At 39.9% G+C, this 23073-nt stretch overlaps 1 protein-coding gene across 2 annotated transcripts in view; it reads right to left on the bottom strand.

The window, feature by feature from the left end:
• Nucleotides 1–1577: 1577 nt before the first annotated feature.
• Nucleotides 1578–23073, bottom strand: part of pde6a (phosphodiesterase 6A, cGMP-specific, rod, alpha) — a 34159-nt gene continuing 12663 nt past the window's right edge. For both annotated transcript variants that reach the window (XM_073487086.1, XM_073487088.1), the window contains 15 exons: nucleotides 22369–22416; nucleotides 18829–18978; nucleotides 17319–17462; nucleotides 16412–16477; nucleotides 15006–15152; nucleotides 14678–14785; nucleotides 14044–14153; nucleotides 12299–12386; nucleotides 11030–11130; nucleotides 10666–10773; nucleotides 10517–10580; nucleotides 5977–6051; nucleotides 3835–3918; nucleotides 3314–3482; nucleotides 1578–3053 (listed from right to left, as the gene is read on the bottom strand). In XM_073487086.1, the coding sequence (XP_073343187.1) occupies nucleotides 3010–3053; nucleotides 3314–3482; nucleotides 3835–3918; nucleotides 5977–6051; nucleotides 10517–10580; nucleotides 10666–10773; nucleotides 11030–11130; nucleotides 12299–12386; nucleotides 14044–14153; nucleotides 14678–14785; nucleotides 15006–15152; nucleotides 16412–16477; nucleotides 17319–17462; nucleotides 18829–18978; nucleotides 22369–22416 (1506 nt within the window). In that variant the 3' untranslated portion in view covers nucleotides 1578–3009. The remainder of the gene's footprint in view (nucleotides 3054–3313; nucleotides 3483–3834; nucleotides 3919–5976; nucleotides 6052–10516; nucleotides 10581–10665; nucleotides 10774–11029; nucleotides 11131–12298; nucleotides 12387–14043; nucleotides 14154–14677; nucleotides 14786–15005; nucleotides 15153–16411; nucleotides 16478–17318; nucleotides 17463–18828; nucleotides 18979–22368; nucleotides 22417–23073) is intronic.

The following is a 23073-nucleotide window of genomic DNA, read 5'->3' as shown; positions in this document are numbered from 1 at the left end:
TTACATGTTAAACAGTGAAAAAGACAACATGTATGCTACAAAACTGTCTATATATTTCCACAACATCTGCATGTATCTGTTTAAGAAAAAAAAGGAGTTCATTCTACTTAATTCACTGCTGTGGCTCAGTTGTGAATGACGCCAGGATTTGTTTTTCCCAGAAATCTCCAGATAGTGTTTTGTCCTCAGTCTGAGCTGTTCCCAGTAATCAGGAATTTAATCACTTGCAGGTCAAACGACATCTAAGTATCTAGATTTAAACTGAGCTAAATGTAGGTAACAGTAACACTTTACATTGAGGTCCTTTTAATAAGTATTAGTTAGGTAATAAAGCCCTTAAATGTCCTCATAAGATATATTAATAGACATGTATAAGCACTTATAAGAAACTTATAAGAAACAGTTTATAGATGTTTAAAACCATTAATAAAAGCCTTGAGTTTCTTATATATCCAAAGCAAGAGAAATGTGCTATTAAGGTTAATAAATTCTTAATTATTCACTTATTAACTGTTTTTAAAAAGGTCACAAGACGTATAGCAAGGACTCCAGGGTGTAACTGAACCCGGGCCGCAAAAGTGAGGACTCAGTGACGACCATACCAGGTGAGCTTTCTGGGCCCCTGCACTTCTCAACAGTTAACATCGTGTTGAAGTGATTAGTGATGTTTTAAATAACGTCAACCTCAATGTACTTACCCCAACAATTGAACCATTTCTTAACAGTTGGCCGTGTGATTCCCAGCTCCCCATCTGTACTGATCACTACCTTCAGTCAAAGTTGACAGAACGTGTGCAAAAGCCAATAAGAATTATCTTTACAAATGTTAATATATGCATGATAAAGAATTCATTCACTTTAAATGTACTACAGGGAGTTCTAACTGGTTATCAAAAAGTCTCAATTATTTATTATCAGTTAATACTGATAAAATATAGTTGTAACAATACTGTCACAACAATGGTTATATGTAACCTTGCGTTACTTTTCAAAGGAATTAAACTCAGTTTCAACTTAGAACTTGAAACCTTGTTAATCAATACTGACTCAGTTGTTTTGTTCAAGCACCCGTAGAAAAAATGTTAAAGCCTGACAACCATCTTGTACAATCGATACACAAAACAGATTATTCTGAATTCAGTTATTTCTGTTCCCTGGCCTGAAACTGTTGCCAAGCGGGGATACCTATTTTGGGGGGAAATATATTTTGGCACAACACTTGGCCAGCTCCTGCACACTGCTGTCAGTCAAATGCTTGCTGGGTTGTAAAATCCTCATGGTTGAAAAGAGAGCAAAACTTATTCAAACGGATTCTCTGGGGAATTAAATCAAAGTGCAGTGAGAGTTCAACAAACATGCAGAAGAAGTGTAACGAGTGTGTCTTCATAAAGGACATTTTCGGCAGGATCTGAATCATTTCTGATATCGGTATTGGAACAACTCTACTAACTACAGGTAAAGTGATACATTGTGTGTTGAAAGTGAGAAATTAGTCCAAAGAAAGACAATTGTGTTGATAATTGATTAGCTTTAGTATGAACAAGCTTGTAACACACTTAAAAACAGTATACAGTAACACCAAAGCTGCAGAGCAGAAAACGAACATGATACAATATTTGCAGTGTAAATCTATTTTACAGCAATTTTCGCAATTTTTCTTCATGTTCATTTGCGATACAAAGTTATAGATTCTGAACACTTGACAGCATGTAGACAAACAAGCTGATACTAATGTGTCATCACAGCTAATGTTACCAAGCCAAAAATACAAAATAGTTGTTGACATTTGAATCATAATATTGAAAAGCCAGGTGTCAGTCAGGGCTGCAGCCGTTTCACTCATGGAACTACAAAACTGATCGTCTTTGATCATCTTGGCTTTTTTTTTGTTGATGTCTCATGCAACAATAAGCACATCTGCCTGATCAAGAAAAGCTTGTGGGACTTTTTTCTCTCACAATCTTTTTCCAACATTTTGCTGTTGTCATCCAGGTGAGACCAACCACAAGTTCAACTAATTTCCATTTAGTTTCAAAATGAAATGTATCAGCACAGTGACTATTATCTTAGGGTACGTACAGTTGACCCATAAGTATTCCATCTGCAGATAACTCACAGGTCATCATGACAGATGCTTTGAATCAACTCTTAAAGGAACAAACTGACGGTTCGCATATTTCAGCCAATAAACTACTGAACGGTGTTGCAACATTTTCAGAACATTTTCCGTGCCTTTAAAGAGACTTGCATGGTATGGCGGTATAAATGGTGTTTTGGGAACTCTTTCTTGTTGTTGTACTGACAGGACAAAAACACTTAAGATGCCATGGGAGCACAGCATGTCCATGTGCCCTTTTTGTCCGTCTTCCAGGTTTGATTTACAGATAACATTCCCAACTTCATGTGATGCTTTCTTGGGAGCTGACTCTTGAATGTTAGATGTTTCCAAACATCTGAACACATCATCAAGTAGGGTTTTTACAGAATAATCAACTAGTTGACAATTAAAACCACTAGTTAACACTGATTTTAGCATGATGCAGTACTAAGTGACATCATAATACATACCGCTATCCTTTCAAGAAAGCGGTCACGTTGTTACTGCAGTCAAACAGCATCTCCAGCTCAGTCCAATCAGATCCGGCTCATTTATAACCCTAACCCTAACCCTAACCCTTCCTCAGGTGGATCCATGACTACTAAGTTGCAGCAGTCATGATTGCCTTACCATCAAGCCAAGAGCATCTACTGTTAAATTCAAAAACAAAGGATAGACAGGAAGAAGCAGTGCAGAAGGAAAACATAAAAGGTTAAAGTTGAGGAGACAAGTATCAATAAATACAGCCGTAGGAGAGAATTGTATCAGGTGTTTTGAATTGGAGGATGTGCTGGACCTCTCACATGCGATCGCAAAAATATCACAGGAAAAGAAAAGGGAGATATTTTTTGGGAAAACCCAGCGCTGGACCACAACCATGTAGCAGTCAACCTGGTACTGTTGAAGCATCTCTAGCTGAGAGTACAAGTCTTTGATTGTGACTGGGCTGCAGTCGCTGCAGGAGGAAGGAAGGAAGGAAGGAAGGAAGGAAGGAAGGAAGGAAGGAAGAACGAAAGAAAGAGAGAAAGGAAACAGAGGAGAATATGTTATCACCATTGAAACTGAAAAAATGCATTAAAAACCTTTTTACAACATTTACACCTGCACCTCAAAATTGGCACACTGATCGTTTCAGCTCAGAGTCAGTATGTCCCACATGAAATATAGAAAGTAATTCATTGTCTGTGTGCGTTCACATGTCTGATAAACTCCTACCTTGTTTGTCCCCTGCAGTTTTCTGAGTTGCCTCCTCCTTGGCTTTCTTGGCCTCCTCGAGGGCAGCCAGTTTGGCCTCGTGCACCTCCTTCAGCGCGTTCCACTCCTTCCTGTTGTTCAGCAGGCGGTCCAGCATAGGAGTGATCTCTACATGGAAACGACTGAACTCCTGGGGAGCAGGAGGAGAGGACGAGTCAACACAAATCAAATCACATCAAATCGATTCTGCTTCATTTGATCCAAACTGTTAAAGCGTTTAAAATATAATATGAGTGCAAAGTCGATAATGGTAATCCAGTTGTACACCTGAACCATCTTGGAATAAAGTTACTCATCCAAAATGAAGTCAATACCAAGTTAAAATGCCATTAATTCACAGATTAGACAGATATTCTTATCCTCTGTCCTCAGATCAAACCTGCATCAAAATGTACCAACAGTTCGTCCAGCTGCTGTGTGTGGCAGGTTAAAGGGGATCAGCAGTGAATGTTCCTGTGTGTTTGTGAGGTGGGATGTCTGACCTTGTACACAAAAGCGCAAACAAAGTCGATGAAACCACACTGCAGCTTCGGGAGATCAGCCGCTTTGTTTCTGTCCATCATAGGCTGAAAGAGAGAGAGAGAAGAGAGTTTAACATTCAACTGGTCATCAACTTTACTGCTTACTGCATTTTAATGTCTTTATCTAGACTGGTAGTATTTTACTCTTGCAAAAACACGGTTTTGATGTAATGTGCAGCAAACGTCTCGTTTCATTACAAACACATCAGTCAATCAATGATTAATGGATTCAGACACTGGGTTGTTCTTTGCCAACTCACCCAGAATTCAAAACTCTCCCCAGTTCATGTCATAGAAGTTTGAACTCTGACTAAAAAGTATTTGGACTACAGTTGCAGGATTTTACAAGGTCCAATGAATAAAAATCCATGACATGAGGGACGTCCTACTGTAGGTGAGTTAGAATGACCCATTTCAGAGCTTGGCTACGACTACTTACATACATGTATAATGTGCTAACTGTCAGCTACACAGGGAGTGGACACCTTAACAACACCTGCACAATATGATGTGAACCAAACCAACAGCCCTGCTGTCACAACTAATGCATCTTCGAGATGTTGTAGTTGTTTTTATGTATTTTTGCATGAAGAAATGTAAAAAGAAAAAATAGGCGGGGAAATGAAAAGGGAAAATAATACTGAAATTAACTTAATAAAGATTAGTAAATACATTGGAAGATTAATTGAAAAAGTCGATGAAAGGGGGAATTTTTACAAAGATAAGTAAATACAGAAGCAAAATAAAACAGAAATTTACATCACACATTTATTAGTGAATGCCGACATTTTTTTCTCATATTATTTTGGTGTGTTTACTGGCATACTTATTTATTTATTGAGCCATTTATTTATCTCTTTTTTGACTGCATGTCCACATGTTATTAGCTACAGTACCATCACAAAGAGGGAGAATGCTCCATCCTCACTAACTGAGCAAATATTGACAGTTTGTACAGAAGAAATTCAAATGTTAGAAGCAGCAGAGAGCGGGCGCTCTAGACAAGTGTGTCCGTGCTGATCTTAAATAAAGTTTGAATAAACATGCAAAAGTAGATTTACATCAGCAGCCGAATCTTAAATGTACCTGGTGCACCTGCAGCACGCTGGTCTTTATAAACCTGTCAGAGAAAGTTCACACCGGCTGTAATTGCAGGCAAAATTGCCCACCTACATTTCCTGACAAAAATGTTCAAGTGTCACAGCCTCTGCAAAGTCTTTTTTTCTTGTCAGACCACAGTGAGTCACAGAATCGACTGCTGAGAAAATACAAACTGATCAAAATGAAAAGTTTTCCCTGCTGACACAAATGCTATTAAATTCAGAGTGCTGCGAGGTGAGAGTGTGGGACGGTGCTTTTTGCACTTCAAGTGTCTCAAGGACTCGAGGGAATGAAACGGAGCGAGGGGAGAGAGAGACACAGAGGCAGCATGGAGGAGAGAGAGCCAGGGGAGGGGACGGTCGGCTGGGTTAGGGCCACAGCGCCCGCTCTTTCTGTATCAGTGCTCCACATAATGGCCTGTACATCTCTCAACACTGCCACCACGGGGAACTAAATCTGTCTTTTCATTTTGTCTTCCAACTGCGTTTCTGTCTCTTGTTCTCCTTCTCTCTCCTCGTGTCCTTCCCGCTCTCCGTCCTAAATTGAAGCCCCAAGGAGAGCTTTGTCCTGCCTTCATTCCTATGATTCCTGTCCACCCACCGAATCATCCTCCTCCTCCTCTTGCTCCTCTCAAACTTTAGCTTACTGCCACAATATGATTAAGAAAAAAGAAAAACTGGAAAGCTATGACAAACAACTTACACAGAAATATCCCAGAACACAAAGTAACAAAAAGATTGATCTTAACTTCAACAGCTAGAAAACAAAACAAAAAAGTTTGATCTAATTAAGGTCCAACTTGTCATTATCAGGGCTCTGCAGGGTTTTTGAAGGCTGATGTTTTATTATATTATACTTAAATTAAGTGTATTTAACCTTATTGTATCCCATCTCAAATATCACAGAGAGTTCCTGGTAATTCTGTCAATAGGACTGATGTGTCCTCCATCTAAACCCTCTTTTCAGCATCTATCTCAAACATCAAGCGCTCTGTATGCTTACAATGGGCTGCTGCTCCAGGACCGTCCTCTCCAGGTCTCCCTGCTCCCAGAACTCTGCAGCGACAGACAGCGCCACCTAGAGGGGGAATCACAAAGTTTTGAGAGGTCAGAAGAAATGACAATACATTTTTTTTTTAAAATCACATTGCCACTGCTGCAGCGGTCGAGCTGAAAACCAAGCTGCTTTTAAACATTTTTGAAAAGTTGACAATTTGAGAATCAAGGTTTTCAAATACAGCAGTTACAACATGTTGCATCTCTACCTTTAGGGCTGCAACAGCACAGGTTCCCAGGGCCCAAGACCTCCAACTCCACCAATATCACATACTAGTGTGATTACAAGTGTGAAACAAGTAGTACAAAACCCTTTGTAGATCCGGAGGAAGCTGTGTGTCATCTGATAAATTACCTCCAGTGATGTCACTCAGTGGTTGCATTGTGGGTAATAGAGGTAGGTAACAGGTTTTGAAAAGCAGTCCACTGCTCTAGCATTGCACTCCTATAACACTGGTGGACTCATTATGGACAACTCAAAAAGAAATGTTCAAATCGATACGACAGAACCAGAGTTATCACCTTTTTTAATCCCATGCACTCTTCTTCCTTTTCAAAACTCGGTGCCTACATTACCCACAATGCAACTTAGCCATGGAGTGACATCACTGGAGGCAATTTATCAGATTACATGTAGCATCTCCACATATGCAGTAGTACTCTTCAAGACCCACACTAAAACACACTTTAATGTGTACATTTGCATCTTAAAGGGTAACTCCAGACCAGAGGAAGTTTTTGTTGGAGATATGTTTTCCCAAATTGACAAATTGATGAGGACTAACAATTTCAGCACCATGTATTTTGAAGCAGGCTGTCACATATTTCCATTTGATTGGCAGGCGGGAAATCTTCCCATTCATTTAGTTAGAATCATCCTGTAAAAGCCTTCACAATGTCCCATAAATTAGAATCTTTTTCACAGCTCACGAGGTAGTTTCAGGCTTTGTGTCTTGATGAGATGAAAGCCTGTTTTGTCTGCCCTCACAAACCTAAAGTGGAGCAATGTGAGATCTGATGAATAATATGTGAATTCTGCATTCAGGGTAGAAACCTCATTTTAGAACGAGTTAGTCATCAAGCCAGTTTTTGGGAAACAATTGCCATGAGGCTGGCACAGCCTGTAGACAGATATTCTGCATGCGTGGGAAGCAGAACTGAGGGAAAAATAAAATATCCGCCATAAAAATGTCAGCAGAATATCTTATCAAGAACGAAGCTGCTCCAGCTTTTGCCTCTCCATAACATCTTAGTGAGGCTTGTCTATCATCAATAAAAATCTCAGTGAATTTATCAGCACTTTACAAGATTTTTATGTAGAGATCCGACCATCTTATCAACTTAAATCACAAAGTAGAGCTGCAGAGTAATGGAGACTCATTTCATGCCAAAAGAGATTCACACTGGTTAAACTAAATTCCTGTATCGCGTATCTGCAGGTCTTTCGTGATAAACACAAAAACACCAGAGTTTGGGGGGGGGGTCACATATGACAGCTACGATACGTTATCGCTGTATTCAGGATGGAATTCACCTTTAAAAGGGGAAGAGTTAGTCATCACACTACTTTTGGAGCACAATACGCAGGAGGGCGGCTGCTGCTGTGGATAGATCTCCTGACAGTGTGTGGGATGTAGAGCTGACTCACCAGGTGCAGACAAAGGTGAAATCCAACCAGAGAAAAAGTATCTGGCAAAAAATAAAAAGCAAAATATCCTAATTGGCAGCAGTTGTGCAATCCAGGAGGAGGAACAGAACTGAAGTTCTTTTCTTATCAGTTAATATATAACAAAAAGAATCAGAACAAATTACACATTAGCTCAAATGGATTTCAACATGAGACACATTCAAAGTCTCAGAGCCTTGTTCTTAATAATAGCTCCTCTTTAAAAGGAAAAGTCAAGCTTGGCTGGAGTTTGGAGACTTGATGTTACTTTGCTAAGAAAAAAAAGTCAAATATCTTCTTTAAAAAATGCTACAAGAACTTTCTTTTATTTTGTTTTTGAGTCTGGTGGCCCCTGTGGACAAAAGTGATATGAGCCCCACCACCTCCTGTTGTAAAGATCGAGATCAGGCTAGTGTGCACGGGCATACATGTAAATCCCACTGAATTACAGGGTTTTTACTTTAGTTATTTTCCTGTTTTATTTTGGAAGTTCTCTCCTCACTGGTCATGTTTAACATTACACTTCCTGTCTTTGTCCTTTTCCTACCTTTTTCCCTTTTCACCCGTGTTTCGTTTGTTTAGTCCCTGCCTGTGTTTTTCCCTCAGTCTTTGTCAAGTCTGCTGTTTTGTTCTTGGTGACACTGTTTTCACTCCTCGCGTTCGTTGCCCTCATGTTTTCTGTCGTCCTGCCTTTATTCCCCGAGTTTTATCCTTAGTTAGTGCTTTATTTAGTTTTGTATCTCTCTTTCATCTTTGGATTTACCCCTGCCTGTTTTTTTCAGTGTTGTTGCCTGTCCTTTCGGATTTTGGATTCGTGGACTTGTTTTTCTACCTTCCTGCTTCGTCGTGTCTGCATGTCAACTTTTTGCCTAACTTTTACAGGTTAGCTGACGTTTGCTATTGAGCCTCAGTAACATTAACCAGTGTTTACAGAGAGAAAAAGGAAGACATTTAGTTATCCTTATCCGGCTGAGTGTTTGTTAGCAGAGTTACAGCACTACTGTAACTGTGGTGTCCCTCTCAGGAACTGCTTTAGAGAAAATATGATGTTGTTGTCCCCTACAGTAACAGCAAAGTCATCCTTCTCATTGTCTAGATCAGTGTTTTTTTTTAGTTTATTACTCTTTGAAATGAAGCTATGTCTACTTGTGAGCCCTTTATTGCAGGTTGATTAAAAGACAAAAGGGTAGGATCAGATTAACCAGTGATTTTTTTTCCTTCTCGTTTCACCTTTTAAGGTCCCAAATGCCAAATTGAGCACCACTAGCAGTCGCAGAGCAGCCCCAGCATGTCAGACCAAAAACATCCCCTCTCCCTTTGCCCTTCGCCCTTCGCCCCCACTCGTCCCACCCTCTCTTCCTCCGCCGCTCTGCAGCAGCAGGTGTTGGGAAGCGCAGAGGAAGCATCCCCTCAACATAGGAGATAGTGGAATAAAGTTACCCTTTTGTAGACCGTGCTAAGCTACGGGGTAAGTACATTAGGCAAGCGAGAGGATGTACATATTGGCTATTATTTGCTTCAGTAACTAGCAGAGTTGGCGGGTGCTGGCAGGTTGAGCGTAAAGGCCCGTTGAGTGTGTGTGTGTGTGTTGGGGACAAACACCAGAGTCAAGACCACATATGCATGAAAAAACAGGTAAACCTAAACGTCAAGACTTCAAAACTAGCCCACTTGGAAGCTGCCAAGTCCACAGTTTATCATTTATAAAGACGGCAGTCCAACGGTTCCGAAGGGAAGGGACTCACATGCACTAACATGCACTAACATGCGCTAACATGAACGTGTGACCAGACCGGCTATCCAAAACAAAAAAACAGGGAAGCTCGATAACAACACACAGAGAGGGAGTGTGACGTCACTCTCTGCTCAGGACGTGTTTACTCCACTATGTCACAGAGCAAATAGTTGTTTCCTGACATCTAGTGAGGCTGAATATTGTCTGTTGGACCTTTAAGGTCCAGATGCATCAAACTGAATCAAAGAACTAGCGAGGATGAAGGCCAACTTGGTCTTTTGGTTGATCACACAGGTTAGAGGAAGATCTGACAAATAAACATAATTGTGTGAGCATAAATACATATTTTTTTATTTTTAATATTTCATTAATTATCTTCCAACTCTTCAGATTTATTTAGAAAGTCCTTGGAAGGGGTCACGATCCCCAGGTTGGGAACCACTGCCTGAGAAACATAACAGATTATTATCTTATTTTTCTGTCAACAGATGAGGCATCAATCACGTCACCAGCACGCAACTAGCAGTGCTTTAAATCACCATTACTGGTTTTATTATGGGTTCTATGTTGATGCAACTGCATAAATCTTCACCTTATGTGCACATATAAGAATGTGAAGCAGACGTTTCTGAAAATGAGCATATGCTCCCAGTCAATTGGAGACAAATAACGGTAAAAAGAATCACCCTGTGGTAGCGGCTGTCGAGCAGCCAGAGATGCTTCCTGTTCTTATTGATATGCCTGTGTGTGCAGGCTCCATGGCGATGTGTATATTACGTAGTTAACTGATATAAAATGCTGAGCCTGCCAGGCGGTGATGAGGGAAATGAAAAGCACCAAGTTGCTTTTGATGCATGAGGCCGTCAGGAGTCACTGCTGAACGCTGCTGAGAGAAATGGCAGCGCTGACAAAATGTCATTCTCCGTCTACTTTATCATTGGTTCCCCTCTCACGGAGCCTCTCCTGGAGCCCGTGTTCGAGTGTGTGTCTTATTACTGTGAACGGCTGGATGTGAGTGAGCCTGGAGTGCCATTCTACAACTGAAGTATGAAAAGGAGCTTGTGTGGAGATCACACAGGTGCGTACCTTGCTCTGAACCTCCCACGGTTTGGCGATGGCAGACAGGTCACAGGCAGTCATCATCATGGCCCTGGAAACACAACACATGACTGAGATCTGCATGTCTGTGAATTCCTGGTTGGTGCGTGTGTTTGTCTGTGCGTGAGTGTGCCTACATGACAATCTCTTTGCGTGTGGTCTCCAGCATCATGTACTTGGTCCAGTCGTTCCAGGTCTCGTAGGTCTTGGACTGATCCACGATCTTCTGGAACATCGTCCTCTTTCTGCACAGAGACAAATCAGGGCTCCAATCTTATATAACTTTATCGCATGTGCTTCACAAGGCATTACGTATACAGCCTCCTGCAGATTTCTTTGCATCCTTCACATCCTCCCTCCCACCCGAAAACATATTACCCTTTAAACAAGCCACTAAATAAATAAATGTGTCCGTCCTAATTTGCAGAATCTAAAGCAGTGGACTAATGTACAGACGGACAAGTTACAATTTAAAAATCAGTGAATAGCTTTTGTACTGACTTGAAGTAGAGAGCCAGGTCAGTGGCGATGATGGCGATGTCCATGAGGTGGATGACGAGGTCGTGCTGACGGCGGTTCAGATTCTGATAAATGTTTAACGCCTGAAACACAGGAGAAAGGCGCAAAAGTTACTTTAACAGCCTTTGTTCCCCGTGCCATTCTATAAATCAGTATTGCAGAAATCTCAGTGTCATTTTTTTAATCAAAGCCTCAGCTTAGACAAACATTCAATGCTTCAATCAGACTTTCACCATCTCAGAAGTATTTGACCATAGCTTTCAAACAAAGTGTTATTAGTGCCTTCACAACCAGTCGATCAAAACTCTACCTGTTGTTTTTAGGTTTGATTTAAAGGTTTTATTGATTACTTACAAAGCCCTACCAGGCCTCACTCGAGTTACTTAACAGATCCTTTATTGTCCCTACCTGCTCCATGAGATCCTCACACGTGTCATTCCTTGCTGTTCTCAGGTCTGGATTAATACACAAAGCTAATAGAGCCTTTGCCGTCACAGCTCCTACAAGTTGGAATGACCTGTCTGAGGAGATCAGGGCTGCAAGATCTCAGTCTCATCACCTTTGAAAATCCACTTTTTGAAACATGTTTGGTGATTTTTTTTTTTTTTTTTTTTGCAGTTTTAGTCTCTTTGTGAATTACGTGTTTAGTTTTTAATGGCTTTTAGCCTGTTTTATTTGCTTTGTGTTTTTATTTAAGTGCTTTGCAACTGTGTTTGGAAAGGTGCTATATAAATAAAGTTTATTAATATTCAAAGAAAAACAAAAAACGAGGAAGCTTAAGAACTGGAGCATATCTGATCTCACAATTGTACACCACACATATGGAGCAAAGGAAAACTAAAATGGTCCGTCTTTAATGTGAAACACAAGTTATGAAACTGATAAATTGTATAAACGATAAATGTAGAACACAGAAAGATGAAAACATGTTTCTGAAATTTCTATGTTAAAAACTAAACAAATATGTATTACTGAGCTGGACAGTAAAATATCGGCAGCTCCCATAAGCAAGGCAAAGCCTCAGGGGAAATGATGGAGAGGGGCTGAAAAACAATCATTTAAATGTCATCTTTCCAAATGTTTTTTCTCACGTAGTTACAGAAGCTGGTTAAAAGACTAAGACAGGTGTAGTGCTTCAGTTCTTATTGTATTCATTCAAGGACTGTTGTTTTTCATTGCTTTACATTGTACAGGTGTTCAGGTATATCCGCCCCTGTACGTGTGTGTGTGTGTGGGTGTACTGCAGCATACTTCATCTCTCAGCAGAGTCTTGCCAAATTCCAGATGGTGCCTTTCCAAAATGGAGGAGCCATGAAGCTTCGCCAGAGGATTACCAGACCTGGAAACACACACACACACACACACACACACACACACACACACACACACACACACACACACACACACACACACACACACACACATGCACCATGTTGGGCGGTTACACTGTGATAAATCATGCATGTTAAACCCAGGGTGGGCCTGGCCTGCTGCGTCCGCAGCTAATGGCAGCTCTCATTAGCTCATCCATCAGCAGGTGGAGCAGAGCAGCTGGAGGTGTTTCTGGTCAATATCAGCTCATTGATGTTCTCCGTGTGTGATGTTACCTGCACCTAAAGAGCTGAGGTCAGCTCGTCTGTACATGGGAGGAGTGGCTGCTGTCGCTTTGAGTCAATTGAACGCGCTCAGAATGACCAACAGTTTGATTTCAACGTGAGGGAGAGAAATTAGCTCATAAATTAAAGTCATAAATAGAAACAATCTTTATAATATATCATATTGTTTATGTCTGTTCACTGTCTTCTTCGATTTTAGGGAGGATTTTCCCCATTTGACAAGTTTTTACCTCAATTTATATACAATTCATAGTTTAACTAGGACAGGCTGCAGGTTTTTGTACTTGTAATTTGTTTGGAAACTTGTTGGCTACAGTATGTGTCTCGTGTTTCCTCTCAGAGACTAAAGACAAGATCACTTGTGAGTTATTACTACATACATACATTGTATTGGCTCTCGGTTTAAACTACTTGTTACTCAGCTCGCCTCAGCAACCTCTGTGTTCTCGTTTATCAAACCCTGAAGCCTCAGCGCTCTCTGACTGATTCTAATATTTACAGGAAGATGAATCCCAAGACATTACAGAGCCTTCAAAGCAAGTGAAAGAATGAAAAACAGAAGCTAAATGAATATAGTTTTACAGACACAGCCACACCGTCAACAATAATGAAAAAAAATCATTTAATAACAAAGAAATGTATAACCCTGCATCAAACCTGTCACCTCACAAATGATTAAAGGTGTCATTTTTAAATTATGGGCAGAATTCAAAGGTAGCTCCAAAAATATACAGGGCAGCACATCACCAGTGTAACCGACAACTGCTGCTCTTTTGTCAGCTATCCTTGGCTGTAGCTACTGTAGGTACTTTACTGTTAGCGAATTAGCTCATGGCTCAGTTAGCCGTGGAGCTAGTGGAAACAAGCAGTCTAATGGGCCCAGCTCAGCCTCAACCTGAGAATAAACACAGCTGGATGCTTGACCAGGACTGAACACAGCCTCCAAGACGGATGGAGGTCAGGATGAAGACAGGGGATACGGTACGGAGGCGATTTACAGTGGCTCTGAATTTCCTTTTCCTGAGTTTATTTTGTTCATTTAGTACACTTAAAGCTAAGAGAGATTGTGAAATGTAGCTTATTTTGCCACAGGAATACAACTCCCAGAAGCTACAGGGCTATCAGACTGATCGCCTCTTCAGGTATTAGAGTGGTATTACTGGAGAGAACCGGCCACGGTCAGCTGGTTAGCATGCTAACTGTTGCGGACATCTCTGAAACACAATACATAGCAGTCTTTGACAACAACGTCAACACTGTTTCTTCTAAACATTCTGTTGATAATGCTCAGTTTGTGAATTCTGACCTATATCTTACAAATCGCCCCTTTAAATACGATGCTGAAACAGTCCCGACCCGCTTCTTCCCTCTAGTGCATACTTCATCTGGTAGAGGTTGTTGGTTCCTCTGTGGTCAATATCGTGGCAGAAGCCGGCGGTTACCATGGCCATACACTCCAGGTCTGTGTAGTAACGCTTCAGATCACCTGTCTATGGCACAAACACACACACAAAGACAAGATCCAGTTTATTTATAGGGTCAACCATTCACAGGCAGGAAGAAGCACATTCATGATTCATTGAGTTATATATACGTAAATATTGTCGCATATGGGCATTTGCATGGCATGGCAGCAGATAACCAGGTTTCACAGTAGGGCTGTGTGTGTATAAACAGTGACACTCGCTGGTTTTCTTATTAACGACCAGTTCAGGCAACAATGGCTCGCTTTTCATTCACAGACACACTTCATTATCCCTCCCATTTACATGCAAACATACAAGTATACACACCGATCACACATGCAGTACGCTCCAGTGGAATGGAAGAGGTGGATAAAGAATGTTTATTACTCTGAATCAGAGAGGAGGGGGAGGAGGGGTAGGTGAGATGAAAGATGAGGGGAGATGAAGAGGAGGAGGTGGAGAGCAGTGGGTTTTACTGGAGAGAGGAGGAAGAAAAGATTGAGAGCAGGAGGTGAGGGATTGATGAGTGTACTGAGAATGTGTCTGACCATCAGCAGAGTGAACATGGTCTGTCCCACGTTGAATCCGTGTCTCCAGTTGTGGTAGGTGATCCTCCTGTAGCCTTTACTCAGAGAGTACATGAACCTCACCAGGGCCTGCAGAACACACACACGGTGTTACGCTTTTAACATTTACATGATAGACAATGAAAAATTCTGATGGATATGACACTGCTTTATGATTTTTCTACACCATCATTCCAACTAATGATACAAACAGATCTCAGATATGTTCCATATATGTAGATCTAACATTATAATAATAATAATAATAATAATAATACAGGGTTTTAGAAATAATTAACAAACCGCCCACCTCTCTAGGAATGTGAAACTTGTCCACCACTTTCAGTTCGTAGTACATCTTGATGCCACATTTCACCAGGTCTAGTTCACTGTGTTCAAAGTCACAGAAGTGAAACTCCAAGATCTCAGATTTCTTAGAGTTGGGCAAGACCTCCGACTGTGGACAGAGAGGGACAACTATACATATAAATTTATATTATGAATTTGCAATCATTTAGTCAGGCCTTGGTGTTAATCCTAGTGTGAATATTGTCGTATTTTATTTTCAAAAATACACTTTCTCCTCCTGCCTGTAGTGCCATGTATCCATCTAGATTGTTTTGGTGTGAGTTGCCGAGTTTTGGAGATATATATATATATATAATGCTACTAGATGACACTCGCCTCAACAGCAATCATGACCCGGTTACTCAACATAATCCACAGACCTTGTTATAAGCATGACTGTATTATAAACTTGGATACGACGGTGCCACTCAGCCTTGCAGCAAACTGCAGACAAGAGAAATTATGACTTTTTTCATTATGAATATTTGATCCATGGAGGTGTATATTCGTATGACTTTCCTTGAGCCGAGAAAAGCGAATTATATCATAACGTGAAGTGTGTGGATTGAGTGGGGACTCACAGGTGGGGCCAGCGGGAGAAACACTACTGTGCATATTGCGTGGGCCACATAACCAAGCAAATCCAGATGCTAAAAACCCGTTTGGCTTATGTTCCAGGCAAGCAATTCTCATTGGACATTATGGGTACCATCTTTGGGTTCACTATTAACTTCTATTTAATATACATATTTGTGAGTCATTACATGTAAAAACTATTTTCCTTCTACAGAACTACAACCACTAATGGAAATACTCCACAGAGGGAACCGTGCATCTACTCATGAACAAGAGGCTCGTGCTTGTGACAGCGCAGGATGTAAACATTAATGGTGTAATTCATGGCTGAGCTGTTATGAAAGCTAGCCTCTTGTCTGTGAGTAGATGTACACTCTTACATGACATGGCTCACAACAAGGTCTGTGGATCATCCTGAGTAACCAGGTCATGATTGATTTTTTTAAATGATTTTTTTATTTTTTTGGTGCTCTGAGCGCTACAGCTGATATCTCCACAACTCAGAAACTCACACCAAAACAATGTAGATGAATTAATAGCACTACAGGTCAGAGGAAAACTATGCCTTTTGGATTTTAGGGTGAACTGTCCCTTTAAAAATGTAACCAAGAGGTCACTTGTCAAGCATGTACTCAATGTAATGTTACAGTCTGCTCTTTTCTTTTCCAACATGGTGTCATGTCCTTCATTACTGTTTCTTTCCACCTTCACAGAATCATGTTGCATCGTGGGAATTGTATTTTCTTTTGCTGAAACACAAGCTGGACGTTTTTCATTGTTGTTGTCGTTTACCAGAATCTCTTCGAGCTCCTCCTCCTCGCACTCGTCCGGTTCCTTCCCCCATCTCTCCCTGGTGTTCTGGGGAAACACACATCATCAACGCTCACCTTGGATGAAACGGTTCAGCATCAATCAACCGGCTCCTGATCTAAGGTCAAAGCAGGTCATCTTCCTGCTTTTGTTCCCTCCATGTCCACTGACAAATCACCTCATAGAAAATCTGACAGCTTATTTCAGTTTATAAACGATGCTCACCCTCCTGTTTATATCGTCCATATCTACCGACTGCTTTGGAACAGACTGCTTTTGATCTGTCTGGCACAAATACCAAAATGATAAACCAAGGTGCTAACTGGGAATTTAATTTCCTGTGAAACAAGTTTGTTCTGTCTCCCTCTTTTTATTCCACTTATTTAATAATACATCCTTCATCGCCTCCTTGGAGCACAGAATGTGTTTTTTTTAATTCAACTTCAACAAAAGCCTGCTGCCCCTAATTTGAACAGTAAGATAAAATTATTACCATTTTTTATTCATGGTGTTACTTTGCTGGAATTTTAATCAAACTTGAACATCAGATTTAATTGCACAGATCTAGATAGTAATGAATAAAGTCTAACTGCTACAAACCACTGTCAAAATGTCCTGTTGTCATCTTATATCAAATTTGACTAAATTAAATGTGATCTACTTGTTTTGAATCAAAGTTTTAAAGTCACATGGGACATGAGCTTTGTTTTATTTACATATTTTAGAAAACTCAAGAAGCCAAGTAAAGAAAACAATAATACTAAAGTAAATTTAAGAGGAAAAAAAAAAAAATCCTTGACTTTTAAAAATGTCTGTAATGTCTTAGTAGGACTGAAACATAAAGAATTAAAACACAGGCTTCTCCTTTTTTTTACATTTATTTACTAACCAGAACGTTCTGAATTTCATCCTTGCGACACTTGACGTGGTACATCACCATGTCCTGGAAGATGTCCTTCCTGTTCTCCAGCTTGTTCATTTTGTCGTAGGTGTCGGGGTTCAGCATGGACCAGCCCAGGAACTGGGTGAGAGACTAAAGGCAGGTGGGTGTGTGTGAGAGAGAGAGAAAGAGAGAGGCAGAGAGAGTGTAAATAGCCTATAGGTGACACTTCATCTTCTGTTCTGCCAGTGGCTAACAGTTGTCTTTAGCCCTAAACCAAAACATAAACGCATCACTTCCTGTTTGTGGTGGAAAAAGTTCAGATCCTCGACTTAAGCAAAAGTAGCAACACTAAAATACGAAATATGAAAAAGTCTTGCATTTAAGATTAATAATAAAATATATAGTATTATCAGAAAAACATATCTAAAGCATCAAAAGTCAAAGTACTTATTAATACTGGTGCACCACCATGTAAGCAGCATCTTAACGTTGCAACGCTTGGGTGGGGCTCAATCTTACTACTGGGTTGAGCATGTACTCAAGTATCCGGTACAGATAATTTACTTTTTATGTTTAATCTTCCAAGTAAAATCTGTCAATATCTGTACTCACAATGGAGCAAATGTCTTTATGTTTATACACTTGTTCTGTGAATAGTCCGATTACTTTTGTGATCAAAAACATTGATCTGAAGCTCAATTCTGAGGCTGTTCTGTGAATAGTTTTCTAATAAATAATAAATATAGCAACTTCTGATTGACCCATATACATTTTAGGCTAAAACTAACCACTTCTGATTAGTCCTGACCATTTCCACTTGAAGCACCACTCACTCCTGGTACACGTCCTGCCCTCTCTGAGATCTAATGTGGATGAAGATAATTCTGTTGTCCAAACAGATACAGATAATGTTGTACTTGCTCATCCCTCGCATTTTATATGTTGATCATGTGTTTTGTAGGTAAAATGTTAATCTGAATAGTAACTATAGGTGGCAAATATATGTAGTTGACAATATTTCCTTTTGAAATATTCTGCAGTAACAGTATAAAGCTGCCTTTTATGTAAAGGGTCAAGTGAAGTTCAAGTATCTAAAAACTGTAATCAGTTACTTTCCAAAGTATAACTTTGTTTGGCAAATGTTACACTACACACACTTTTTGTTAAAACACCCGATCTAAAAGCTTTCTGGAGTGGGTTTTGGTCAAATCACTTTTGCGGTTCATCATTTTCTGAACAACAACTCATATTCAAATGGCAAAATTAAACTTGTTCCTCAAACTACTTCGATTTTAAGGAACATATGAGGATCAAACAGTCGTGTTGTGAGTTTCAACTGAATTCTGAGCAGTGAGGCAGATAGAGAAACTTCAGTAAAAAGCCTCCGGGCCCAACGATAAATAATGCAGATGCTCTGAATGGCCCGAGTGTATTTATAAACCAGTGACTCAGTGCTGCCACACACACACACACACACAACCACACACACACACAAACACATATACAAAGCCAGTACCTCCATCAGTCCTTCGTCCATTTCATCAAAGGGTTTCCCGTCCTTCCTGTTATAGAACGTGGCCACACCCACTATCTCTTCTTTCTTGTTGACGATTGGCATAGACAGGACGTTCTTAATGGTCCAGCCGGACTCGTCCAGAGGCTCTTTCTGTGCAGACACACACTTATTTCAGTGACCATAAATATAAATATGCTTCAACTGCATTCATGTTTCAATATGACAGTAATATAGGGCTACTTTTTCCTCCAATCACAATTTTAGCAGAAAGCAGGAACCCCGCAGGAATGAAACGTGACCTGTGAGAGAATCAATAATTCACCTGCTCACTGCCCCTAAAACCTGACCATCCTGCAGCAGCAGTGGTTGTTAAAGTTTCACTTTTAAAATGGGGCTAAATTAACTACTGCTGCACTTTATCCTCATCTCAGAGTGGAAACCATTAGAAAACTGTATGAAAGAGATTTGCTTGGATCACCTTTCAGGAGTTACAAAGAACCAAATCTCCTCTTTTACCAGAATATGGCATAGCTTAACAAAAGTGAATGAAAACTATCAAGTAGAAAAGTAAAAACTTCAGAAGTTGTATGTTTCTTTGTCGTGATATCTGTCCAGACTGGCAGAATTATGTACAGCAACTTTAAACCTCCCTTTTAACAGCACAGTCACCAGGACAAAACGTTGGCATGTTACATTTCTGCAAACCAGATGCGTACAAATTCGTCATACATACCATGTGAGCATTTCTACAATTTGTGTCATGTCACGACTGCATTTCACACACATGAGCTGCTGGAGAGGATGGTGGCAGTGTTACAGTGTAGAGACCACTGCTTGAGACAGTGCTTCAACATTTGTAAGTGTGAAATCACTGGTTATTTTTAAAGAGATGACAGTTTGTGGTGACAAAGCTGGGTGTTTTAAGTCAACACAAGATCTTTTCCCAACCCTCATCGAGTGGTTTTTGTGCCTAAAACTAACCAGACCATAAGCACAAAATAGTCACAGCATGAAATTGAAACTGAACCTAAAGAAAAGTAAAGTTGCAACACAGGGAAATGTTAGGTTTCAATATATCTGTGGTTTGCTGAAACACACATTGCAAACATGTATTCTGTATTTATTTCATACTTTGCAAGATAATAAAAAACAACACATGCTGCATCAGGAAGGAAGCAAACAGAAATATTATAATTTCACAATTGAATAGTGACAAAATTAAGAATGCAGCCTATTTTTGAGTGTGCTGTTACACAAAGGAAGAGGAGGAGCTGCTCAGTCGGAGAGAGCTTTAGAATCTTGTTAGACACAAATGAGCATCAAATTATTACATATCAAATTAAAATTATTATGTCTTGCTTTGTCTCTGTGTTTAATTGCAGTGAGACTTCAAAGTTGCAGTTTGCTTTACATCCTATGTTGCACATATTGTATAATTTCCCTTAAAAGTTTCATATTATCCACATTTAAGGTTCATACTTTTATTTTGGGTGTCTACTAGAAAAAACTGACATGCTTTAATATTTAAGAAACACATTTTTCCTACAGTCCTTCTATTCACCTTCTTTCTGAACACTCTCTCTCTAAGGCCCTCCTCCTGACAGCCCAGTCTGTTCTGATTGGTCTGCTCTCGCAACCCTTGCAAGCACAGCTGTGCTGGGGGCGTGGCTTACAGTGATGACTGTACACTTGTGACATCACACACTTACAGAAGTCAAAGTTTCTGAAAACAGGCTGTGTGTGTTTTTACCTCCGGAGTGAGCTTTTTCTACCTTCAGAGTAATTATGAAGCACCTAGACCTGCTGTATAATCAAAAAAGAAATGAAAATATCACTTTCTACAATATGAGACCTTTAAGTTATCAAATGACTGACTTTTTAAAATACTTTTTGTATACTTAAACTGTAAATATATGGATTTGTATATGGATTTGAGCCACACCAATAGTCTGATTTGTACAGTCAGAGGAGAAAATAGACCGTCTACTACAGTACATGTTAACATGGCCCAAACCCTTCATTAGTTTTTCTAATGAGATGAATTCCAGCACAGATCAAACTGAGTATGAGAAGACGTGGACGTTCAGACTTTAATTGTCAGCAGTGCAGAACCAAGATCGATGTAAGAATGGGGACAATGGCTACCACAGTCTCAGAATCAGAGTCTAATAAGGATAAATACAATGGGCCCTTTATGGCCCTCAGGAAACTAATTTAAACGAAGGAGAGCCGAGAATGATGACTATATGGCAGAATGGTTCCTCATGATTGTTCTCTGGTGGTCTCTTATGGAACATGAGAGCTCATTATATAGCCAAGTTAATATTTTAATACATTATTTCTAAATCACTTCTATTTTTATTCACATCACTGTGGAGTCATATATTACTCTGGAGCAACAACTGGTGTTAAGATATGAATGTGAATCCAAGTGTTTTTCTTTCCTGGATAAATAAAACCATAAAAAAAAAACATTTGGATCCAAATAATATAAAGCTGGGCATGGATGATCATATTTGCACTTCATTTTGGAGAAAAGCATCTATCAAGTGACTTCATGACTGATGTACAGTGAACTGAAACTATTATGTTTTACAGTTGATAATTACTGCCCAGAGAAGCAAGAGTTCAATAAAATGCAGTATCTGTAAAGATATAGATAAACTTGGTTTTAAAATTTAAAGACACCGTACCTTCTTTTTAGTCATCAATTATGCAATGTCTTCAACATACAACCTTCAGTTTTTCACTTTGAATACAATCGACAATGGTGCCTTAGTCCTCAAAATCACTGGTATAAAAGAGGAAAAGCACCAGACTGCTGAGCACCTGAGCTACCATCCATAATCGTTTCCCCAGTGACCTCCCCAGGAAACTCGTCGATAAGGTCATTGAGGGACGAACCATTTACAATGAAAAACAATCTTATAATGAACAGGAATCATCTCCTGAAAGATATTAAACTGACAGACTTTGAATTAAATAATTAAATTGATGGTTGGTGCTTTGCCAAGTCATTTCAGTACTGTAGAAGTGTTGTCTTAGTCAAAGTCGGAGGTCAAAATTTCTCAGTTGAAATTTCTGACTTCTGACCTCAAATCGTTCCAGGTTTAACAAAAGTAAACAAAAAACATGGCTGACCCTGACAAACTGATGTTTCTTTGGCAAGTGAACCCTCAACAGTGCAACCTTGTTGCATATATAAATTAAAATAGAGGAAGAAAATTTACTTGGAACTGTTTCTGAATATTTCGCGAGGTCATTATATACTGTAAATACCTCAGTCAACAAATATATCCTGCTCCTTCCCCATGATTGCTGCCACTGTTGTGTGATGCCACACAACTGGTCCCTCATGAAGTCGGGGTGGATAGATCTGACCCAACATAACAAGTAGTAATTTCAACTTCGGAAGGTCAGAATTTTTCCAGTTCCGTGTTGTCTGGAGCAAAGCATTATTAAGCTCGCCTTAAACCTTTGTTGCAACTGAATAGTTCATGCCTCCTCAAAATGAAAAATAAAAGGTTGTGGCCATCTTACCTGGAATTGGAAAAATTCATCCTCAGCTGCATTCATTATGTTGCAAATCTGTTGAAAAGAGGAAACAAGAAGAGATAACAAAGTTGACCAAAAACACAAATAAATAACCAGCATAATGTGTCACCATTACAAAAATAACAGGTTGTCAGGTTTGGATGAAATAAGAGCAACAAAATGGCTGGAAGAGGAGGACATCTTTGTTCTCTTGTGATCTCACATGAAAAACTCCACCTTCAGCTTATTTGGGTTGAAGGAACTCATGTCATTTCCAGGAGTTGACAAAGTTGTATTGCCCCACAGTGAATCATCCAAAACCCCCTGTGTCACATCCAAAACCATTAGTGTCAATCTGACATGTCTTTTTCCCCTCAATTTATGAAAAGGTTTCACCTCTTACATGATGTAGGAGATGAAAAAAAGGAGACGATGATGTGATGCAGAGTTGAAAAATGGCAAGCGTCAAAGACAATGAGAGGACAGGACGCAAGGAGGAGGAGAGACGGGACAAAGCAAAAGGAAGGATGGATAGATGAGCGACGGCAGACTCAGCGGTTCGGAAAAAGCATAGTGTGATTAATTACAACGGCTGCAGAAATTACAATTATACATCACAGCAGCGTGTGGCTGAGCACTTTTCATTTCCACAACTGTGTGCACACTGACAACTGTGTAATAAGGCCTAATGGTGTCCTGCTCGTCTGACCG

Source organism: Pagrus major, chromosome 18 (assembly GCF_040436345.1).
Source record: "Pagrus major chromosome 18, Pma_NU_1.0".
NCBI classification, from domain to species: Eukaryota; Metazoa; Chordata; class Actinopteri; order Spariformes; family Sparidae; genus Pagrus; species Pagrus major.
The sequence above is the reverse complement of the archived record's forward strand: the minus strand, read 5'-3'. Positions and strand labels throughout refer to the sequence as shown.